This window comes from Sciurus carolinensis, chromosome 9, assembly GCF_902686445.1.
Source record: "Sciurus carolinensis chromosome 9, mSciCar1.2, whole genome shotgun sequence".
Classification (NCBI taxonomy): domain Eukaryota; kingdom Metazoa; phylum Chordata; class Mammalia; order Rodentia; family Sciuridae; genus Sciurus; species Sciurus carolinensis.
In genome coordinates, this window is record NC_062221.1 from 129,640,939 (window position 1) to 129,661,099 (window position 20,161).

The following is a 20,161-nucleotide window of genomic DNA, read 5'->3' on the forward strand; positions in this document are numbered from 1 at the left end:
CTGTGCCTGGACATGTCTCAGCGCCATCCCCCCACCCCTTCCCCCGGGGCCATGACCTTACTCATTCATCAATGTTGGAAAAAGGTCCTCACACTTAGGAGGACAAGAAGCAAGCATAACCTGTGCTGGGAAGGGCTGAAGAAGTTCTTTTGACTTTTAGGAGCCTCCCCCACACCCCACAAAGGGAGGGAGGGGAAGGCGGACCAGAGGGGAGTAGTTTCTGCTCACATCCAGGAGCTGTGAGGGATCTGAGGGCCTTCTGCTAAAGAGCAAGCGGGTATCTGGAGGTGCCAGTTCTCAAACTGAGATTCTCCCCAAGGGTGGGGTTTGCTGTGATTATTGTTGAGTCCAGCTTAAGCTCCAAGTCCTGGGTGCTCCCAGGGCCCACAGTCATCTTCTGCTTCTGCTGCCTTTGCCATCTTTGCCTGGTTGAATCCTGCTAATCCTCCAGGTCCCAGCTCCAAGCTCACCTTCTCCAGGAAGCCCTCCAGGCTGGGCTCCTGGCCACCGCCCCCAGAGCGCCCTCCCTTTGCCTTCTAAACCCCTCTCAGAGATTACTTACCTGACCGATCTGTGTCCCGCCCATCGCTTAGCTCAGGGCCAAGCCTGAAATGAAGGAAGGAAAATCGAATGAATACAGCCAGTGTCAGAGTTGGAACAGGGATGGAAGCTTTCTGGTAGCCAGATCCAGGTTCTTTCTGGAATATTCCATATTCTCCTTGGAATTTCAAGGGGGTTTCTTCACTGACTTAGTTGCCAGTTTGTTTATTTTTCAGGTCACCATCTATAGAGTGGCATCTTTTTAGTGACTTGCACTTTCACTTTTATAAACAATTTGTTTCTAGAACATTATGGGAACTGAATAAAGGTTTTGCTTTGAATAGATGAATCAGGTTCATGCTTAGCAAATTATTCTTGTTTTACCAACACACCCATATTGTAAACAAATAAAAGATTTAGAAATCATTTGGTTGTAATACAGTGCTTTTGAAGATTAGACCTAAAAAAACCCTCTTGTTCACTACTAAATGCTTTGGGGAGTTACAGGCTTTTCTTGCATGCCTTATTCTTGACTTATTACTAAAATCCATCTTGTAGCCTGCCCACAGGTGAAACTTGCCCCCACAGCCCCGCAAACTTAATCTGTGTGCTTGGTCTAGCCCTTGGTGGGCCCGCTCCTCTGACCTTCCCCTTGGAGGGCTGTGCCCCCAGCACGGCTGGCTTATCGCCAAGTTAATCCCCCTTTACCTCTTTTCTAGAGACCTCCCTCCTGGTCTCATCCTACAGTGCCCCCAACCCTGCCCCCGTGGTGCCTGGGGCCTCGAATGTGTCCTCCTAGAACCCTGAACTTTGTCCTCCCCACCCCCAGCCTCTGGCCTCTCAGCAGCTGCCCGTGTCCTGCCTGCCGGGTGGAGCACGCAGGCAGATGTCTGGAGCCTCCGCCCGGCCCTGCCTGGGGTCCGTGTTAGGATGCCGTATTTCGAGGAATAATCAGACCCAGGAGTTTGGATGACTTGCCCAGGGCGGGTGTGCTGACCAGGCTGAGGAGGCCACGGAAACCTGTCTGTCCACTTCTCTGGTGGCCCTTTTGCTCCTGGTCTGTGCTCAGCTCCCCGATGACAGGGATGCACCGCTCCTGCGGGTCTCCTCCCCGGTCCTGGAATCCTTGCCACCTTGGTTTTCTGTCGTTCGCTTCTTTGCCTTAATCTGGGGGATCAACTCTGGGCGCTCCCAAGGCTCTCCTGAATTCCTGTCCCTGAGTCTAGGCCTTCTCTTTGTTGGCAGCCTGGCCTGACCCTCATGGCTGAGCTGGTCACAGCATGCTAAGACCCCAAGAGTCTTCCTGAATCCTCCCTCTTACCCCTCCACCTGGAGGGCAGCTGCTGGAGGTCACGGTGGCCGTTCTCCAAACCTTTGGGATGACCATCTCTAAAGAAAGGCGAGCAGAGCTGGGTGGGTGGAAGAGAGGGAGACCACATAACAGCCCGTGGGTGAACTTTCAGTGGTTAGCAATGGCCTGTTGGTGCGAGTCCTTTCAAGAGAACCTAGACCACAGGGACACAGAGGTGATGCCAGCAGGGGTGTGGAAGAGACGTCTGCCCTTGGGTCCTCTTTGCCTCTCTGGAACTGCCTCCCCCACACCTCAAATCAATGTCAGTCTGTCCCATTGGCATTTCTCCCTGGACCCCTCCAGTTAGCCAGCAGAGGATCCAGAAGCCTTTCTGTGCTGGTGTCCACTATCTGCCTGGCCACCTCTTCTTGGCTGGGCTCCCTGCTCATGCTTTGCCAGAGGTCTGCTCCAGTGGCTTCTCCTCTGTGTGCCCTGGTACTTTCTTCGTTCTGATGACACCCGGCTCCCCTCCCGTGCTGTCCTACAAACCCGCCTTCTATAGCCGCCTTGAACTCTGGCCTGCCCCTTCCCCTTTCTTGCTGTCCAAAGTCCTCTTTTAAGTGTAATTTTTTTTCATTCTTCTTTTTTAAAATTTGTTTTTAATCAGCACATAATTGCTCCTATTTATTGGGTATGGAGTACTGTTTGGACACATGCGCAATGTGGAAAAACCAAATCAGGGTAACGGGCGTATCTGTCACCTCAACATTTCTCATTTCTTTATGGTAATATTCAAAATCCTGTTTTCTAGGTATTTTGAAATCTGCAATAAGTTATTGTTCACTCGAGTCACCGCACTGTGCTAGTCAACACCAGACCTCACATCTAACTGTAATTTTCTTCCCGATCATTCATCTCTCTGTCCCCCTCCTCTTCCCTGGTAGCTACTATTCTGCTTTCTACTTCTGTGAGGTCTGCTTATTTAGCTTCCACAAATGATTTCGAACATGCAGTATTTGGTTTTATTTCCCTTAACGCAATATCCTTCAGGGTGTACCTCCAAAGGAAAGGAAATCGGCGTGTCGAGGAGACACCTGCACCCCTGTGTTTACTGTGGCACTGTCCCCTGTGCTCAGCCGAGGAATCAAGTAGGTGTATATACGCAACGGGCCGTGACAACCATAAAAAGAATGGAGTCCTGTCATTGGTGGCAATATGCATGTGCCCAGAGGATGGTCTGTTAATTGAAATAAGACTTGCTCCTCTTTGAAGCCTGTATGGCCAAGAAAAAGCTGTTTTTCATCCATCTGGGGGCCCTTCCCTTCTCCTTCCCTTTTGTTGCCAGTTAGCAATTAACACTGAACTTCATGTTTACCTTCCATGGGGAGGAAGTCCTCAGATTGCAAGACTGAAGGAAGATCCTCCTAGTTCCCTCCCCCCCTGCAAAGGCGTTGATCAGATCAAGGACCCTTGGTGTGAAGTGGGCGTCCCCCCCACCCCACCATGACCAAGTGTGACTAGGCTGCCATCCCTGCCTTCCTTCCCACAGGGCAAGTCAGACACTTAACAGAGCCAAATATTTGCCCTTGGGATGGAGTTAGAGTCAATACCGTATTTTCCTTTTGGACCACAGCAGGTTTTCTGATGGAACCAGTTTTCTGGATAGTAGAGTCCTGCCCCAGTGTTTTTTAAAGGTATATTGTAATACATGAATATTGAAACATTATGAATAAATTCCTTTTGTATTCAAGAAGCTGTCTCTTGGTTTTGTGATCTCTTGGGATCATTTGGTTGTTGAGTAGTTGGGTTGAGGGTCTGGGTGGCCCACTGTGCTGAATAGACTTAGGTCACGACTTCGAGCCCTAAGAAAGCCCCACAGTGGACAGCCGAGGGGCATTTGGTGGTAGCCACAGCACTCTTTGTCCTAATTTATTTATGAAAGGGAAAATTTTCTAAAAGCTACTTTAGAAACACTTGTAGTAGAGGAGGTGGAGGCAGGTAGTGAGCTTCTTTCCTTGGGGTAGGTTATACCCACTGATTACCTGGACAGAGACTCAGGCCAGTCTCCTTCCCATTAACTAGTCATGGAGCCTCAGGCGGTCAGACAGGTTATGCAAAATCTTAGAAACCTGGACACAGTGTAATTTGGATAAATGCCCTGGTCTCCTGGACTTGTTCTCTCCATTTTTCCTAGGGTTGGGGTTGGTTACTTTGGGAAGCAGAGTGGGAAGATAGTGGTTTTGAACTGATTTCATCTTTCTCATTTTTGCCTAATAATTATGTTTTTATACATCCTCCCCTGGTTTATGACATTTCCCCAATTTAAAAAACGGATGCTTTCTCTGTTGTTGCATTATCTCTTATTTTTAATCTCCCCTTCATACCATTCTTCTGATCATTGTTCTGGGTCTCTCGACTTTGTGCCGCCCCGGAATGACCCAGCTTAGTTTTACCATTCTTGGCAATTGCTTTCTTTCACCTGTTCTCTTTAGGCTGTTTTTCTCCTCCCTATTTCTTTGGAACCAAATTTTTCCTTCATGACTTAGTGTGCTTTCTATTCTTCCCAGGCAAAGAGGCTGAATTTCAGTCGAAGCACACTGTAGTCTCTCCTCAGATTTTAATATTGCTGCTGCTATAAAATTGGTATTCACAGAATTACAATTTGGGCTAAGGTCAGCCTTCTTTTGGGTGTTTGTGTGTTTTGGAATTACTGTTTGAGTAGAAGCCAGGCTTGTATCATGTCTTAATTATTTTCAGGAAAGAGGAAGTGTGCTCATGAATCTATTATTATTATTATTATTATTATCATGATGATGATGATGATGATGTGCCAGGGATTGAACCCAGGGACGGTTAACCACTAAGCCACATCTCCAGTTTTTTTCCTATAATTTATTAGAGACAGGGTCTCCCTGAGTTGCTTAGGGCCTCACTAAGTTGCTGAGGCTGGGTTTGAACTGGCCATCCTCTGCCTCAGCCTCCCAAGTTGCTGGGATTATAGGCGTGAGCTATTGTGCTCAGCTCTCATATTATTTTATTATGAAATTATTTTATCTTTAACAATGTGGTACGAGTTATAGAAGACACACTAGCCTTGTTTTGATTCTGCGATGCCTTTGGGTGCTGTAGGTGTCCCCTGAGGAATCTTGTAGGAAGAGAGGCTCAGGGTGGCTTTAATCACAACTTCTTAGAGGTACGGTTTCACAATGGCAACAGTTTGAGGTACTGCTGTACCATTTTCCTGAATGGCTCACTTACATTGAATTTAAGTGGGCATTTATGGATTGGGATCAGATTTCTAGCAAGTGTGTCAGACTCGGACTCCAAAAGTGCTTTATTGCAAACTTCTAGTCAAGGGAAAGATCATGTTCCACCAGAAACATTGTACAATGACTCAGGGAACCACCTTTATTTCGCCTTGACAAATGTGAATAACATTATTTCATGAAATGTGAGGATGTAATGGAAACAATATTTTGAAAATTAAAAATTCTGCTAACAGAGTATAATCTAAATATGATTATAATGTAGCTTCATAGTAAATAATAGAAATAGTCCTTTGATGATTCCATTGCATTCCTAAAATTATTTATCTCTTTTTTCCAAAATCCCCATTCTAGGGGGCAAGGTCTTCCTATTGGAAAAAGGAGCAGGGCCCACCTTATATTTGGGGTCACATCGTATTTGGACAGTCATGATACCTTTTAAAGGCAGCCATAGTTTTGATGTTGACTGTGTACTGTTTTCTTGGAACTGGTGGAAGTAGACAGTTCTTCACATCTGTGAGAGCATTGGGATGGGAATATCTCCTAACAGTCCTGAGCTGCGCGTTTTAACAGAGATCTTTCCTCTCATCCCAGTATCCGGCCCAAGGCATCCTCCTATTTCAAATCCATTGGACACTTTGTAGAGCCCACCTTTTTTCTCCACTGGACTCCTAAAATCTTCTTCCTGTCTTGAAATCCCACCCATGATTGTTCCTTCCAGAACAGCCTGTCCTTCTGTCCTGCCTGCCCGACTCTGGATGGCCGTGACCCCCAGTGACCTGGGGTCCTTCATCTTTTTCTCTCATTCTTTGTTCTCTTCCTGGGCTACCACAAGTCCTTTCAAAACTTCAGCTTCTACCCATATGAAGGTTGGAAATGGGCAGTTGGCAGGTCACATCTTGCCTGTGAGTTTGGCTCACATAGTGTTGTTATTGTTTTAAATGTGAGTTTGTTGCCAACATTTAAAAATTGAGACCAAATCCACATTTCTGGCTTTTCTTTTAAAATGGGATAGGCTGGCAGTATGGGACCGGCCTTGGAGCATCTGTCCCTGTTAAATGGGACTCTGCTGTCCTGTTTACCACAGACAGGCCTAGCTCCTCTTCTCTTTAAGAAGAAAAAGAGTTTCCCATCCCCCACTGCCTCACTATTCAAATGTAAAAACAAAAGCTGGACCAAGAATGGACTGTTTCAAAACAATGGAAGAGAATGTGTGCATGTGTGTTTTATGAAAGAGAAAAATATTCTTACATAATTAACATTCAGGGTGTGTCTGAGTTGGCAGGCTACAGTTGAAGGTGCCAGAGTTTATAATTGACATAGATGACTTTTTTTTTTTTTTTCCTTTTGGTACTTGGATTGAACCCAGAGGTCCTTACCCCTAGAGCCTCACCTCAGCTGTTTTCATTTTTTAATTTTGAGACAGGTTTTCACTGAGTTGCTTAGGGCCTTGCTAAATTGCTGAGACTGACCTTGAACTTGCAATCCTCCTGCCTCAGCCTCCCGAGTAGCTGGGATTACAGGTGTGTGCCACCTTTCCCAGCTCTGATGAACAAACCTTATTCTGTCTGCAAACTCAATTCCCTTTGACCATGTCAGGTTAACATATCCTCAGTCATAACACCAGGGATTAGAGTGCTGATCTCTCTGGACTCTATTATTCTGCCCATGATAGTAACTGCTTGCTAAATAGATTAATATTAACCTATTTTCACTTGCCAATTTGTCCTGACACTTGGACTCTAAGCAGGGAGGTTGTCAGACTGATACATCAGCTTGCTATCATTATTTTTATTGTTATTATTACGATGATGTTGTTGGTGATGATCATGCACCTGCTTCTCCAGATGTATTCCTGCCTCTGGCTGATGTTGCTCAGTGTCACAGACTCACAGCCAGCTCTTATTTCCCTGACTGCTCAGGCAGCCCCTGGCTGGAAGGTGTGTTCTGCTTTCTACTCACCTGTTTGTGTTTAACTTCCAGGTTCTAGTTGACGTCCCGCTTCTGGAAACCATGATTTCTTCTGTGCTCTTGTCTTCTCTGAAATCCTTTAGCTTTTTTTTTTTTTTTTTTTTTTTTTTTTTTTTGTGGTACTGAGGATCGAACCCAGGGCCTCCTCGTGTTTGCAAGGCAAGCACTCTACCAACTGAGCTAAATCCCCAGCCCTCCTTTAGCTTTTATAGTCAATGGCAATGAATTATATCATGTCTTATAAATATTTACCTGACTGAATGAGTTTTGGCAGAAAACTTTATGGGTTGGTTGGAAGGGACTCTAAAACAGTTCATTTCCCTTCAGAAGCAAAATGTCTTTCCACTATTTCCAATGCTTATCTGAAATATTGTGTGGTTTTATTTATTTCAGAGACTTGAAGATAGAAAATTTGCTTCTAGATGAAGACAATAATATCAAGCTGATTGGTATGGCTTTTTTTTTTTTTAAGCAAAATTATCTTTTAAGGGTTGTGTTGTGAATTCTCAACTTTGAAAACTATCCATGTTCTATGTGTAATCCCTAGGCAAGAATTCTTGTTTACCTTCTTTTATGTCTAATATATAATAATAGTTTTGGAAATGAAAATTAATTTTATAGTAATTTAATAATTTATTTAAATAATAGTTCAAACAAAATTAGTCAGATAAAAATACTGTAATTTGATTGTGAAATGAATTTCATAGTTCCAAATAAGTATTTGTAGGCCATGTGTTTCTTTGCATTATTCAAAGTTCAGCTTCTCCTGAAATTCAGATGGAGCTGAACTTTTATAGAGGTTATTTTTATGTAGATTAACAAGAAAGCATCTTGAAAACAGTTGAAAGCAGTTTGGCTCAGTAATGTAGCCTATAGCTTTGCCATGTTTCATTCCACTTTTCACTGATTCTAGGGATGGCCAAGATAAACAGAGGTGAAACTTGTTTCTCTTTTGATAAAATCTTTATCTGAGCCTCCAAGCCCCTTGGTGCAGTGGTGGCTGTGCAGATCAATGGTTAGAGTCTGTACCAATTGCAAGGAAACTCAGGGTAGTGCGAGTTCGCAATTCAGGATCTATAAGGGAATTCACTCTGTTGCTGATTCTCTAGAAGAATTAAGGCCTTTTGTTTATTTGTTTGTTTAGGTGGTTTGCCTGTGCTGTGTGGTTGCTCTTGATTATTTTTGGACCCAGGTATTAGCACTGTCTTTTATTCCTCTATTTTCTTTTCTTTCTTTTCCCACCTCAAGTACAAGTCATTTCTCCCACCCCAGTGACTTGAAAAGGCTTTATAAGGGAAAAGAGAAGGATGAATAGAACTTTGTAAATTTTGGTATTTTTGTACCTAAGATTTTTGTAAGCAAATGTTGAAAATCATCCCAATACTTTCCAAAATATATCATTGAAACAACTTGTTAGATACCTTAGGATCACAGCCAGCTCCCAACAGAAACAGGCAGAAGGCTGCAGGGACTCCAGTCCCCTTAGCTGGGTGACTGAGCACCATTGATAGCAGTTGATGGATATACCCATTATTAGAAGATTAACTGTTAAAAGGAAACCGATTCTTTTCCCCAAAAGCATTTGAAAGCATCTATTCTTAGCAGATTCATAGACCATCCTAAGGATTTTCATTTTGTTAAGTTGTTTTATTATTGCATTTAATTTTCCTGAGGGCCAAACACAGAAACAGTGAAATAAGACAGGGCCAAATGTCTGCAGGATGTTGTTCTGATCCTACTTTCTGGGACCTTCAGCTCTCAACAAAGGACCCTCCTGGTGGGAGGTAAGGAATGGAGGAAAGAAGATTTTTTTTAAGGTTTCCTGGCAGGCTGATCTGTATTTGATTTTGGAAAATGTGGAGGTGGGAGTACAGAGTTATTGTAACAGCAGAGGTTGTGAAGAAAACAGCCTTGGTAAATGCTGGATTTATATTACAGTAAAAGATTAATTCACTTCCACTGGTCACTTCTGGGCCTCACGTACACCCGACTGGTGAGTCAGGTGGAAAGCAGTCCACCCGTGGGTGGGTTCCAGATCCCACTTGAGCGTTGCTTGGATTGTGTCTTTCCTTCACTTTGGCCTCTCTTCCTCCTTCTCAAGTGATAGCCCTAGATGATAGCCCTGTGGGATTGGCAGTGTTGAAAAGCACAGACCTTTTTATTGATTAGAAGTTTGCTCTGATGATTCTGAAAGAATCAATCACTGTAAATAGTAAATGCATTTACATGTATAGCTTGCAGATTAACTGAATAATAAAACCTCTTAGAAGAAACCGGTATAGTAATAGGAAGCAATTATGTACCTAAATCAGAGCCTGCGTTTAGTGAGTTGCTTTTTGGAGACCAGGAACTACTTCACTCAGATCCCTGGGAGATACCACCTTTTAACTGGTAACCTCTGGATGGGCATTTTTAAGCATATATTGGGACTGCTAAAAAGCAAAAATCAAGTAAATATGGTTTTGCAGCTCTTATCTGGCTGTTTTTGCAGTTTGGTTGGAAAGCAGTCCCAATCAAAAATGGAAAAAAGGAAGCTGGAGAAAAGGAAGTGACATACAGGAAACAGAAGTGGGGTACAGAGAGCCTGATTGGTTCCAGCTTGCAACTGTCTTACCTGAACAGGATTTGAACAGTTGGTGGCTTGTGAGTGGCTGAGACTCAGCTCCTTCTTACAAAAGTAGGTTACAGTTTGTTTACATGTCTTTAGGTTATACCTCACTATGTATGGGAAGCGTTTAGGCCAAACTTAATATATGTACAGAGGAAACTATAAACCAAACTTAATTTAGTTTAACAGGACAAAATAGGCCTGGTCTTTGGAAAATGACCAGGCATCAGAAGCCAGGATTCTAGCACAGCTGGAAAGGAGGCTTGGAAAATTGGGTTTCCCTGTTAAAACTCTTCCATTAGCTCAGGACTAGCTAAGAGCCCTGACGTACACCTGTAAATGAAAGGGATATTCGGTGGCTCTAGAAGGCAGCGGGGAATTGAATTCTGCTTAGCAGAATCTGTAGTTCCTCCACTCTGAGGGAAGAAGGCCCAGTGTCTTGTGGGTTTTCTTGCCCCTGGGTTGGGTAATGCAGATCAAAGTCTCTGCTGCTGCCTTTTTGTGTCTTGAAAGCCTTTTGAACTTCTTTCCTTCAAAGGAATTACCTGCTTGATTTTCATAGGTGATTATAGCTATTATCATTTCCTCTTAGTAGTTTCTCTTTCTTTGAAAGAATTTGGTTTAAATAAATCTAGTTAAGCCATGATTCCAATTAACTAGCATTACCAGGATAGCATTAGATTTAATCAGGACTTTCCCCCTCTTCCAAAAAACAAAGCAGCCTGGTATTTGTGAGTTTAGTATCATCTTAAAATGGGGAGCCGCAACTCACAACAGTTGTGTACATATTCCAAAGCAGCATCCACTTGGGCGCTCTTTTGAGATTCATTTTGCAGTTCTTGGAAAAATTGAGTGATAATTGTCTTATGTATTTACCAAATCTAATTGAGGCAGACCTGGGTGACATTACTGGGAGGCAGACTTCTCTCTAGCTTCACGATTCTAATTATAGGCATATGTGTAAAATTTTAATAACTCCAGTTACAAATGTGAGACATGCTGGCTATTTCTCTGCAATGTAGTTTATTTAAATCAAATTATTTCAGCTAGATCAACACAAGTCGCTTGCAATGCAGGTTCTGTTCCCTCCGCTCCCCAAACCCTCTGCTAATTTATCTTCTTGAAAGTACTTAAGATAAGGCCAGTCTTTTAACTTGCCTGGACAATGCAGGGTGATCTGGTCTCTTATCTTGTCTTTCCCTACCCTTTATTATAGACCCAGATCTGGGGGGTTAAGAAGTGAACTGAAGGAGGCAGCCTTTTGCTCAGGGAACCCTGCTGATTAGAAACACAGGCTTTTGCTTTAATCTCTGAAATTTAGAGAGAGATTTTCTGTGTCACCTATGAGATTGGGCCTTTAACACAACAGTTCATGAACATTTCTTTAAAATGTCACCCCCAGTGATAAAGACTAGTCTTTATTTTGTGGTGCTGTTTCTTATAGTAGATGCTCTTAGCAATCAAAGAATTCTCCAATGCTAAGCACAATATGATTTTTCTTCTTGGAAAAATGCTCACCCTTCTTGCCAGGTATGGTGGTGTACGCCTGTAATCCCAGCAACTCTGGAGGCTGAGGCAGGAGGATCGAAAGTTTGAGGCCAGCCTCAGCAACTTAGTGAAACCCTGTCTCAAAGTAAAAAATAAAAAAGGCTGGGGATGTAGTTCAGGAGTAAAGCGCCCCTAGATTGAATCCCCAGTACCCAAAACAAACAAACAAAAAAAACCAAAGAAACAAAACAAAACAAAACAAAACCAAAAACCCTCGACTATTTCAGGGATATTGTAGTCTAGGTCACCAGGGTCTGAGAACAGGGTGTATCAGGTTCTTTGTAATAGACCGCTCCTCCTAAGATGGGAACCCAGAGACCCTCCATGGCTCCTGAAGGGCTTTTCTGGGCAGGGTCTCTGTGTCTCCTGATGCTGGTGGGGCTACTGGGAAGGGAAATGGGGGCAGGATGAGGGTAGGGGTGGAAAGTCCAAGGTAGCAAAGAAAGGCAGCAGGAGGAGGATAAGGCAGAAAAAGAAAACTGGAACAAAATGAAACCAAAGAAGACTTAAGTGTTCAAACACGCAGCCTCCTGGTTGGTCCTTGTGCCAATTCCTGTTGTACGCTCCGCCCCTGTGGCAGCCAGGGATGATCTTCAGAGCCTTACAGGTTTTAGAGCTCTGCTTGGATGGGGTTCTTTCTAGAAAAGCTGTCTCATTGCACAGCACAATCCAGTGACTGCTGGGAGACTTCCCAGTCGTGTCTTCTTGATCCACAGGGTGCAGGGAACTTGGTGGGACCCCTGTGCTGCTTCTCCTTTCCAGAACTTTCCTACTACTTTCTTAATAGCCGTGCTCTTGGCAGATGGAGGCATGTTGTGGCACGAAGGGGAGACGGCAGGCATGAAACTCTCAGGGCCAGCTGAGAACGTACCAGGGTTTTGTTCCAGACCTGGAGCCAGTCTGGGCCGAGCCAGCCCTGTGGCCTGCGGTCCTGCGTCTGGGGGGTAGGGCCGAAATATTTACACTGAAGTTCAAAGAATCTTAATTCTGAGATCAAAACAAAGATTGAGGAAAGATCAGGCGAGGGCATGACACTGACAGCTCTCTAATTACCTGGCAGTTGCAGTATCTTTAAGATCAAAAGTCAACAAGGCTCAAAGACCTAAGAGACCCAGAGCAGCTTCAGGTGCCCGGGACTTGCCTCTGCTCGACCCGGTTCCCTGCCTCCTCCAAGAACAAAGCCAGGCCGTGAGGTCGCTCGGTCCAGTTTGCATCACATCTCGCCCACGTCCCTTTTCTAGCCAATGTGGAGCCCTGTCTCAATTGCTGGCTACCTTTCCCAGCAAGATGCCTGTAGGTGCCACATCCATTAGGGAGGAATTTGTAAAAGACTTATGAAATGAAGCATTGTGCTGAAGTCAGCTGTAAATGGCAGTATCATATGTCACCAAGGGTGAGGACACCGGCCAGCCAGAGAAGTCCGCCCCCCTCCAGCCTTCCCCCGCTTGGCCACTGGGAAGCCAGAACGTTGACGGCAGCCTCTCTGGGCTCTCGCTTCCTGCCTTAGTCCTAGAAAGCACACCTCTGCTTTCCCCGGTGACTCATTTACAGGGCTTGTTGGAAATATGCTTTGGTCCAACACACTGTGAACTGTGCCTGGATTTTATGGTAGGAAGGGTGGAACGTGTTTGGCTCAGCAAGGGATCCGCCACCTGACATTCTTTTGTCTTGAGTCTCCTTATCCAGAGGTTGTGGTTTGCAGCTGCCTGCTTTCCTTGTGGGATGCTAAATTACACGTTAGCCTCAGAGACAGTTTCCTTTCCTGCTATTTATTTAATTATCCTCCTCCTTTCCCCGCTCCCTCCTCATGTCCCCATTTTGCTAATTCAGAGGCGATTCTGTCCTCTCCTCTTTGCAGACTTTGGCTTGAGCAACTGTGCGGGGATCCTGGGCTACTCCGACCCGTTCAGCACGCAGTGTGGCAGCCCTGCCTACGCCGCACCAGAACTGCTGGCCCGGAAGAAATATGGCCCCAAAATCGACGTCTGGTCCATGTGAGTGATCAAGTGCGTGGAAGTCCATGCTCCCTGCTGCGGTCTCTGCTGCTCCTTTCCCATGAGATAATTCTTCAGGATTTGATGAGAAGGTGTTTAGGAAAGGCTCTGGAATATGTCATCCGTGATTCTTCGGGACCTGGCTTTCTTCTCTGTTCCTTCTAGTCTTTTCTGCAAAAACTGTCGGAATGGCCGTCACCAACGTTGGTTAAGATGCTAGGGAGGGAAGAAAACCAGGTCCTGCACTCACGGACCTCACACTCGGGTTGCAGGAACCACTCGTGTCCTACTTAAGAGCTGGCTGTGACTTTCCAAGTTTCTGCGCATCTCTCCTGCCTCACCTCGCCCTCCACCCATGATCCCTCAGACGTGCCGCCCTTTCACCTTGCCCACCTCTGGGTTTGCACCTGCTATTCCCTGTGCTCGGACTGCCATTCCCAGCTCTTCAAATGGCCCACGTGTGCCACATTCCAGCCATAATCCAGCAGCAGGGCTGCCCCACTCTCCAGCTCCCTGCCTGGAGGACCCCCGGGCTCTCCTCACCCTGGTCATTTCCTCTTTAACACCTGCTCCTGCCTGTCACTTTCCTGCTTGCAAATCCCTTGATCGGCTGTCTCCAGCAGTCAGAGAGGACAGTTCCGGAACAGTTGGGGAACTCTTTATGCTCAGTAGAAAACTGTGGAAGGGAGAATTTGTGAATAAGGAAGTAAATCCATGGGACTCTGGGAACCTGAGATACCAACAGATCGTCCAAGGGTGTCATGCGACTGGTGGGGACAGGGAGATGGGATGACCAAAGAGAAAGAGCAGTTGGGAGGCTAGGGAGCAGGGAACAGGTTTTGTCCCCTCCTGCTCCTAAGAGGATGGTCCAGGCTGTGTGGTCTCTAATTCTCATACTGAAGAGGCTCAGCCTGGGGAATGGGACCCTTTTTAGACCATGTCAGGTGAAGCAGCGTCTCCCCCAAGTCTAGAATGCAAGTGTGAGGACCCGTGGGTTGTTGGAGCCACAGGAGGGCACCCAGGCCGAGCCTCCGGACGAGTGTCACAGCAGGCTGTGTACTCACAGGGGACTTCTGTCTCCCCCTGCTCGCTGTGATGGGAAGTGAATCCGTACCTGTCTGGAGAGATACAAAGGGAGATGAAAAGCTCCAGCAGCTAAAAGGTCAGGCTTTGTTCTTGCTCCTGTGCCAGGTGGTTTGACCAGGGGAAAAAATCATTTTTAGTAACCACAGATACTCCGTTTGTCCGCGTCAGGCCCTGTGATGGAAAGAAAGCATCGGCTCCTCAGTGAAGCAGCTTTCCAACCCTCATGGCCCCTGCCACCTTCTCCGTCTCTGTCCATTAAGCATAAACGGTGACTCCACCTAGAAGTCATGGTGGCATCCATGGGAGGGGACAGAGATGATGCCAGCCCAGGGGGCATATTGGCTATTGCGTCCAGCCAAGGAGCAGCTGACCTCCTTCACCCCAGCTCCTGGCATGGTGGGCTCCCTCCAGGGCTGCTGGACATTTTTGGGCTGCCTCTGCTTCATTGCATTGTTTTTCCTCCATGAAGGTGAGGTGCAGCTGCCAGGTGCCCAGAAAAACTCTAATGAGGCCACATTCTGAGTCGCGGTGAAATAAAGTTACGTTTGCAAAAGTCCTAGATAAGCGGCAAAACGTAGAACTGCATTTATAGGAGAGGGCAAACTCCAGTGCAGGAGATGCTTGCAGGTGAAGCTGTGTCGTGCTTGCTAATGTCCCATTCAGCCAAGCCAGTTGCATGAGCAGGCCTTAAGTCAGGAGGAGAGGTAGACCTCAGCCCTTATTGGGGGTGTGGCCAGAAATGGCAGCTTTGTGTGTGTGTGTGTGTGCGTGCGTGTGTGTGTTTGCATGGTAAACACTTACCTACCTCTGTGAACTGAGTTGTGCCCTCTATCCTAATTTATATAGTGAATTGTAACCCTTAGGGAGTTAATTAGGTTTAGATGAGGTCATGAGGGTCGGGCCCCATGATGGAATTAATGTCCTTATAAGAGACACCAGAGAGTTTGTACCCTCTCTGTGCCTTGTGAGGGACAGAAAGCTAGGAAGAGTATTCTCACAAGAATCCAGCAAATTAGGAAGATCCAGAACCCAGCCTTCCTGGTACCCTGATCTTATGCTTACAGCTTCCACAGCTGTGAGAAAACAAAATGTCTTGTTAGAGCCAGCCAATCTGTGGCATTTTGTTATAGTAGCCTGTGTTAGCTTTTCATTACTTTGGCAAAATAGCTGAGATAGTTAACTATAAAGAGGAAAGGTTTATTTTGGCACAAACTTTTGGAGGTTTCAGGCCATGATTGATGGGCTCTGTTGCTTTGGGTGGTGGTGAGGCAGCAGATCAGCAAGGGAGCACACGACAGAACAAAGCTACTCACATCACAAGCCAGGGAGCAAAGAGAAGAAAGGAAGGGACCGGGGTCCCACAGTCTTCTTCAAGGACACACCCCCAATGACATAAATACTTCCTAATAGTGATACCCTGGGGACCAAACCTTTAGCACATGGACATTTGGGGGACATTTATTCAAACCATAACATCACCCAAGCTGACTAAACTACCTACTTATGAGTCCCACCTGTAAATAGATAGGTGTCGGGTGGAGCAGAGGAAGCAAATACAGGTGTACAGCTGGGTTAAGTCAAGAAGCCATCAGGGCCAGGTGGAGAAGAGGTGGGGACTCTTTCCAGGTAGAGGGTACAGCATGAGCATAGGCCTGGAGGTGGGGGACATCCAACTGCCAGTGCTCTTAAACTTGGTGAAAATACAGAACTTCAGAGCTTCTTTCAGAAATCGATTTTCCACTGCCTTGGGGTATGGCGTCTGAGATACAGGTTAGGTTTACTATTGGTGTCCATGGCTTTGCCAGCAGAATTGCAAATGGAAAACCCAAAGAGGATTTAATTCAAAGGGCTGCTTAAGACAAGTGAAAATGAGCCAATTTTCTCCATGGGTTAGACATGGTTATTATAAAGCATCTTCTCTTTTTATTGCTCTGAAACAACAATAGAATGAAGAGTTCCCTTCCAAGATCAAAAACTCCCCTCTCCAGAGGTTTGAGATTCCGGTGGGTGACAGGGACTTATTCTAAGACCTAAGTCTAACACTGACTCAGGAAGCAAACCAGCCCACCACTCAGGGGAGACCTTGGGAAGCTCTTTCCCACAGGTAGGGTCCCCAGACTCTCCTCTAGTGAAACAGGAATTAACCACGGAAATGGAAATGTGCTCTTCCATTATTTTCAGGACCATAAAAAAATCCTTAAAATTACTCGCATATTTCCTTCAGATGACTGAAATATATACACACATATGTATGTATGTGTTTATGTATATAATATACATATATATGTATATCTATATCTATCTAAAATCTCCAGTGAACTTTAAGACTTTACCCACAAAACCAAGATGTTCATACTGGTGCATCAAATCTTTATGGTTGCTAACTGGTCTTTTTCTAGAATGCTATGTATGCTAATTTTAAAGATCTTTAATGAAGTACTTTTTTTACTTGAAAAGAATCAAAATTAACTTTATTTTTAGAATATTACAATGCTTCTTGGAGAACATCTGTGAGCCCCTAAGGATAAGGAAAATGGACTGTCAGAGTTCTGTCTCAAAGAATGGAGACTACAGCATTTTATCCACCAGAGCTGCCCTTTGCTGTCCTGGGGCTTCTGGGGTAGGTGAAGCATTGTGTGAAGGCAGAGCGCCTCAGGGAGACTCATGCTTGGCACACCCAAGTCTCCTCCCTAGCTCCCTGAATCTGTTTTCACTGAGTGGGAAAAAAATCCTCTGCCTGTCTCCAACATATCTGAGTAGACAAGTTGCCTGAGAGGTACCATCTTGTTTCCATTCTCCTATCTTCATAAGAACTGGGCATCAAGGATGGAGAGTGAGAGAATTTGTTCCAGGCCTCAGACTCAGTGCTTGGTAAAAAAGTGCTATCAGATACCATCAGCTATTAGCAGGGGTCAGGTGTGGAAGAATTTTTTTTCTCCATTCAGACACCCTCAAAATAAAGAATGGAAGGACAAGGAGGTGGAAAGAGACCTCTGCTGCTTTTGAAAAGTTCAGGGCTTTTGACTTTTCAAAAAGAAGCTTCCTTTAGCTTTTGAGCTTTCAGTTATAAAGTCCAAGGCTCCTCTCCCTCTTTTGCAGCTAGCATGAGCATTTCAAATAGAAGAGATGAAGGAGGGAAGGAAATGGAAACAAAAGTCTTGAAACCCACAAGAAAATCTGCAGAGCATTTAATGGAGCAGTGTTGAAGAGTGAGATTTTCTAAAGAGATAGATCTGTTCCTCTTCTACTTACAAGACCTTAAATTGGAAGTTGTTTTACTGAAAATTGATAGTGAAAGATGGAAGGATATTGCTTTCAGGTGGAAAATGTTTTCATTTTTTCCAAGGTGGTTCCTTCCTGGAAGACTCATGAAGCCAGGTGTATCTGCGAGCTTCTCTCAGCTGCACTCTGGACCTCTCTGGGTGATTGTTGAGACTCCTGCCCATGTGCCCTCTGAGGACACAGAATCTGTGTCCACCTACCAGCATAGCCCTGCCAGTTGCCCTGTCCCTTGCATCTTGGTAGAGTTTCTAAAGACTTTTCCAGGGAGCTGTGTTTTTCCTCTCTGGGTTGGCAGGTGATATCCCAGCTTTTCCTTCAGGAAATATTTTTGTGTCTCAGACTAAATATTAGGACCATTTAGTTTCTGACTTAATTTCAAAGATTCCACATTTACACCTCATGGGACCCCTTTCCTTCCTTCAGCTCCCTTAACCTCACTCTTTCTTTCTCTTTGGACGTCAGAATATTCCACTGTCCAGTCTCCTTTGGGTTTTTTCCCATCTGACAATGACTCACCCATATTTCTTTCTGCTTGGAAAAATGTTAGTAGTATTAGTTTGTCGATCTCCTTCATTCCTGACTCTAATTATTCTCTTTCTTTAAAACTCTTTGATTCTTAGGAGTCCCATGTCTGCCACAGAGAACCCAGGAAGCCCCTGAGCCATATTTCAAAGACCCATCAGGAAATTCTGAACATGTTTGGAAACTCCTCCTAATTCTGTGGGATTACACAGGTTTATAAACTGCATTCCACGTCTCCCGTTGGTATTCTTGCATGCTTGTCACATGTCAAAGGGACTACATTTCTCTTTATCCATATATTAAACATGCATGCAAACTCCCAGGGAGAGGAATTCAGATGCCCAGTCTGGTTTCCCTTTTGACATCTAGAACTATCTGACTACGAATGTAGGTTTCCATTATTATTTGGCTGTGGGGCACAGATATAATTGTAACTTTTATTCCTGTTGTTTTTTAAAAAGATTTTAAAAATGAAACAACAGATCACATTTATTGAGCACTTAACTTTTGCTAGACACAGCATTGAGTTCTCTCTGTGATTTCCTGTGTTTGACCTCCATATGACCTGGGAGGTAGGTGCCATTGTTATCCATGTTGTACAGCCGCAAGTCCCTGGGACGAGGAAGTTAGCTCTTTCTAAGGATTTGCCACTGTTTTTGATGATGATTGACTACTCCAGGAGGAGTGGAATTCCAGTGTCAATTTGGTAATCAAGAGTTTCTCTAGAAACCACTTGCTAGATTCTGGTTAGACCCTGGAGTTCTTTAAGACAAGTGTCTGTCACCTTTATCTGTGACTCAAGCCAGACAATGGAGAGGCAAAGACCAGAGTCATAGGCAGTGACTGGAGATTTAGTCATCTTTTGAAGCCATTCTGTGACAAGGAGGCAGGCAGTTTGGCATCTCCAGGTCTCCTTAGAGAGACTTTCATAGAGTTTTAGAGTGGGCCCCCTACACGCGCCGAACCCCTTCAATTGAGTTCCTGCCCCATGGCCACAGCATCCTGTCTCTTGGAGACATCCTGCACTTTGGATCCACTCCACCCATAACAGGAAGCCACGTGTCCCCTAAAGATGAAAGGGAATATAGGCCTTGAGTTCAAAGTTCTTCAGACTTGAGTAGTGCACACTCTCTTTTTAAAGGAATAGCATTCTTGATCATCTCATCTGTTGACTTAGGTTATTTTTATTTAAATGTTACTTACAAGTTTATGAATCCAAAATCAAACTCCTTTGCCAAAACCAATTTACAAGTTAAATATGAGTGAGACTGAAAGAACCCCTGAGTATTCCAAGTAAGCAATGTTACTGTAACGCAGTGGCTGATGGTCTGGGGAGCTGAGCTCTTGAGGCCAGTCTGAGTGCAGTCTCCCTGCTGGGCCGGGTTCTTGCAGCTGGTCAGGCCCGTCTCAGGATGACACAGTTCTCCACCACTTTCCATCCTTCTGATGGCTTTCAAACCTGAGTGTGCATCAGAAGCACCTGGAAGGTTCCATGGCGAATTCTTGGGTGGTGCTGACGCTGCAGGACTGAGGAACGCCCTCTGGAGTCCTCCAACCACCAAAACATGTTCTTTTCCACGGATAGAAGCTCAGAAGCATCACTTCTGCTCTGTTCCCATTACACTGTGACAATAAAAGGGATTTGTTTTGGTAAAAACTGTACATCTTTAAAGAATTTTGCAGCACTGAAATTGTGTCTACAGGGGAAGAGTCCTTGGTTATGTCATGGTCCTGATGATGCCCTATTTCTGGTGTACAAAATATATATATATATATATATATATATTTATTTACATCACCAAAAAGAAAAATAAGAACTGCTGCACCCCAGAGAATATGCCCGTGTACCTCAATTTCAAAAGCACTGCATGTGGTTTGACATTATAAAACACTCTAAGTACCAGCCTCTGCAGCTTTAGTGTGAAGATTAGAGACAAGATGAAGTTCAGGGAAGTGAGCAGGGGTAGAATCCTTTAAAAACTTTTTTTTTTTTACCCTTAAGTTCAATTCATTCGAATTCTATTGAAATATTAGGTCTTTATTATATAGTATG

General features: G+C 44.8%; 1 protein-coding gene across 2 annotated transcripts in view; it reads left to right on the forward strand.

The window, feature by feature from the left end:
* The window catches only part of Hunk (hormonally up-regulated Neu-associated kinase), a 99,231-nt gene that overhangs the window by 44,632 nt on the left and 34,438 nt on the right, over window positions 1-20,161 (forward strand). The window contains exons 3-4 of one of the 2 annotated variants that reach the window (XM_047565326.1): window positions 7,462-7,517; window positions 13,083-13,218. The exons of the other annotated variant lie outside the window; for it this stretch is intronic. Of the exons in view, the coding sequence (XP_047421282.1) occupies window positions 7,462-7,517; window positions 13,083-13,218 (192 nt within the window). The remainder of the gene's footprint in view (window positions 1-7,461; window positions 7,518-13,082; window positions 13,219-20,161) is intronic. 2 annotated transcript variants of the gene reach the window in all.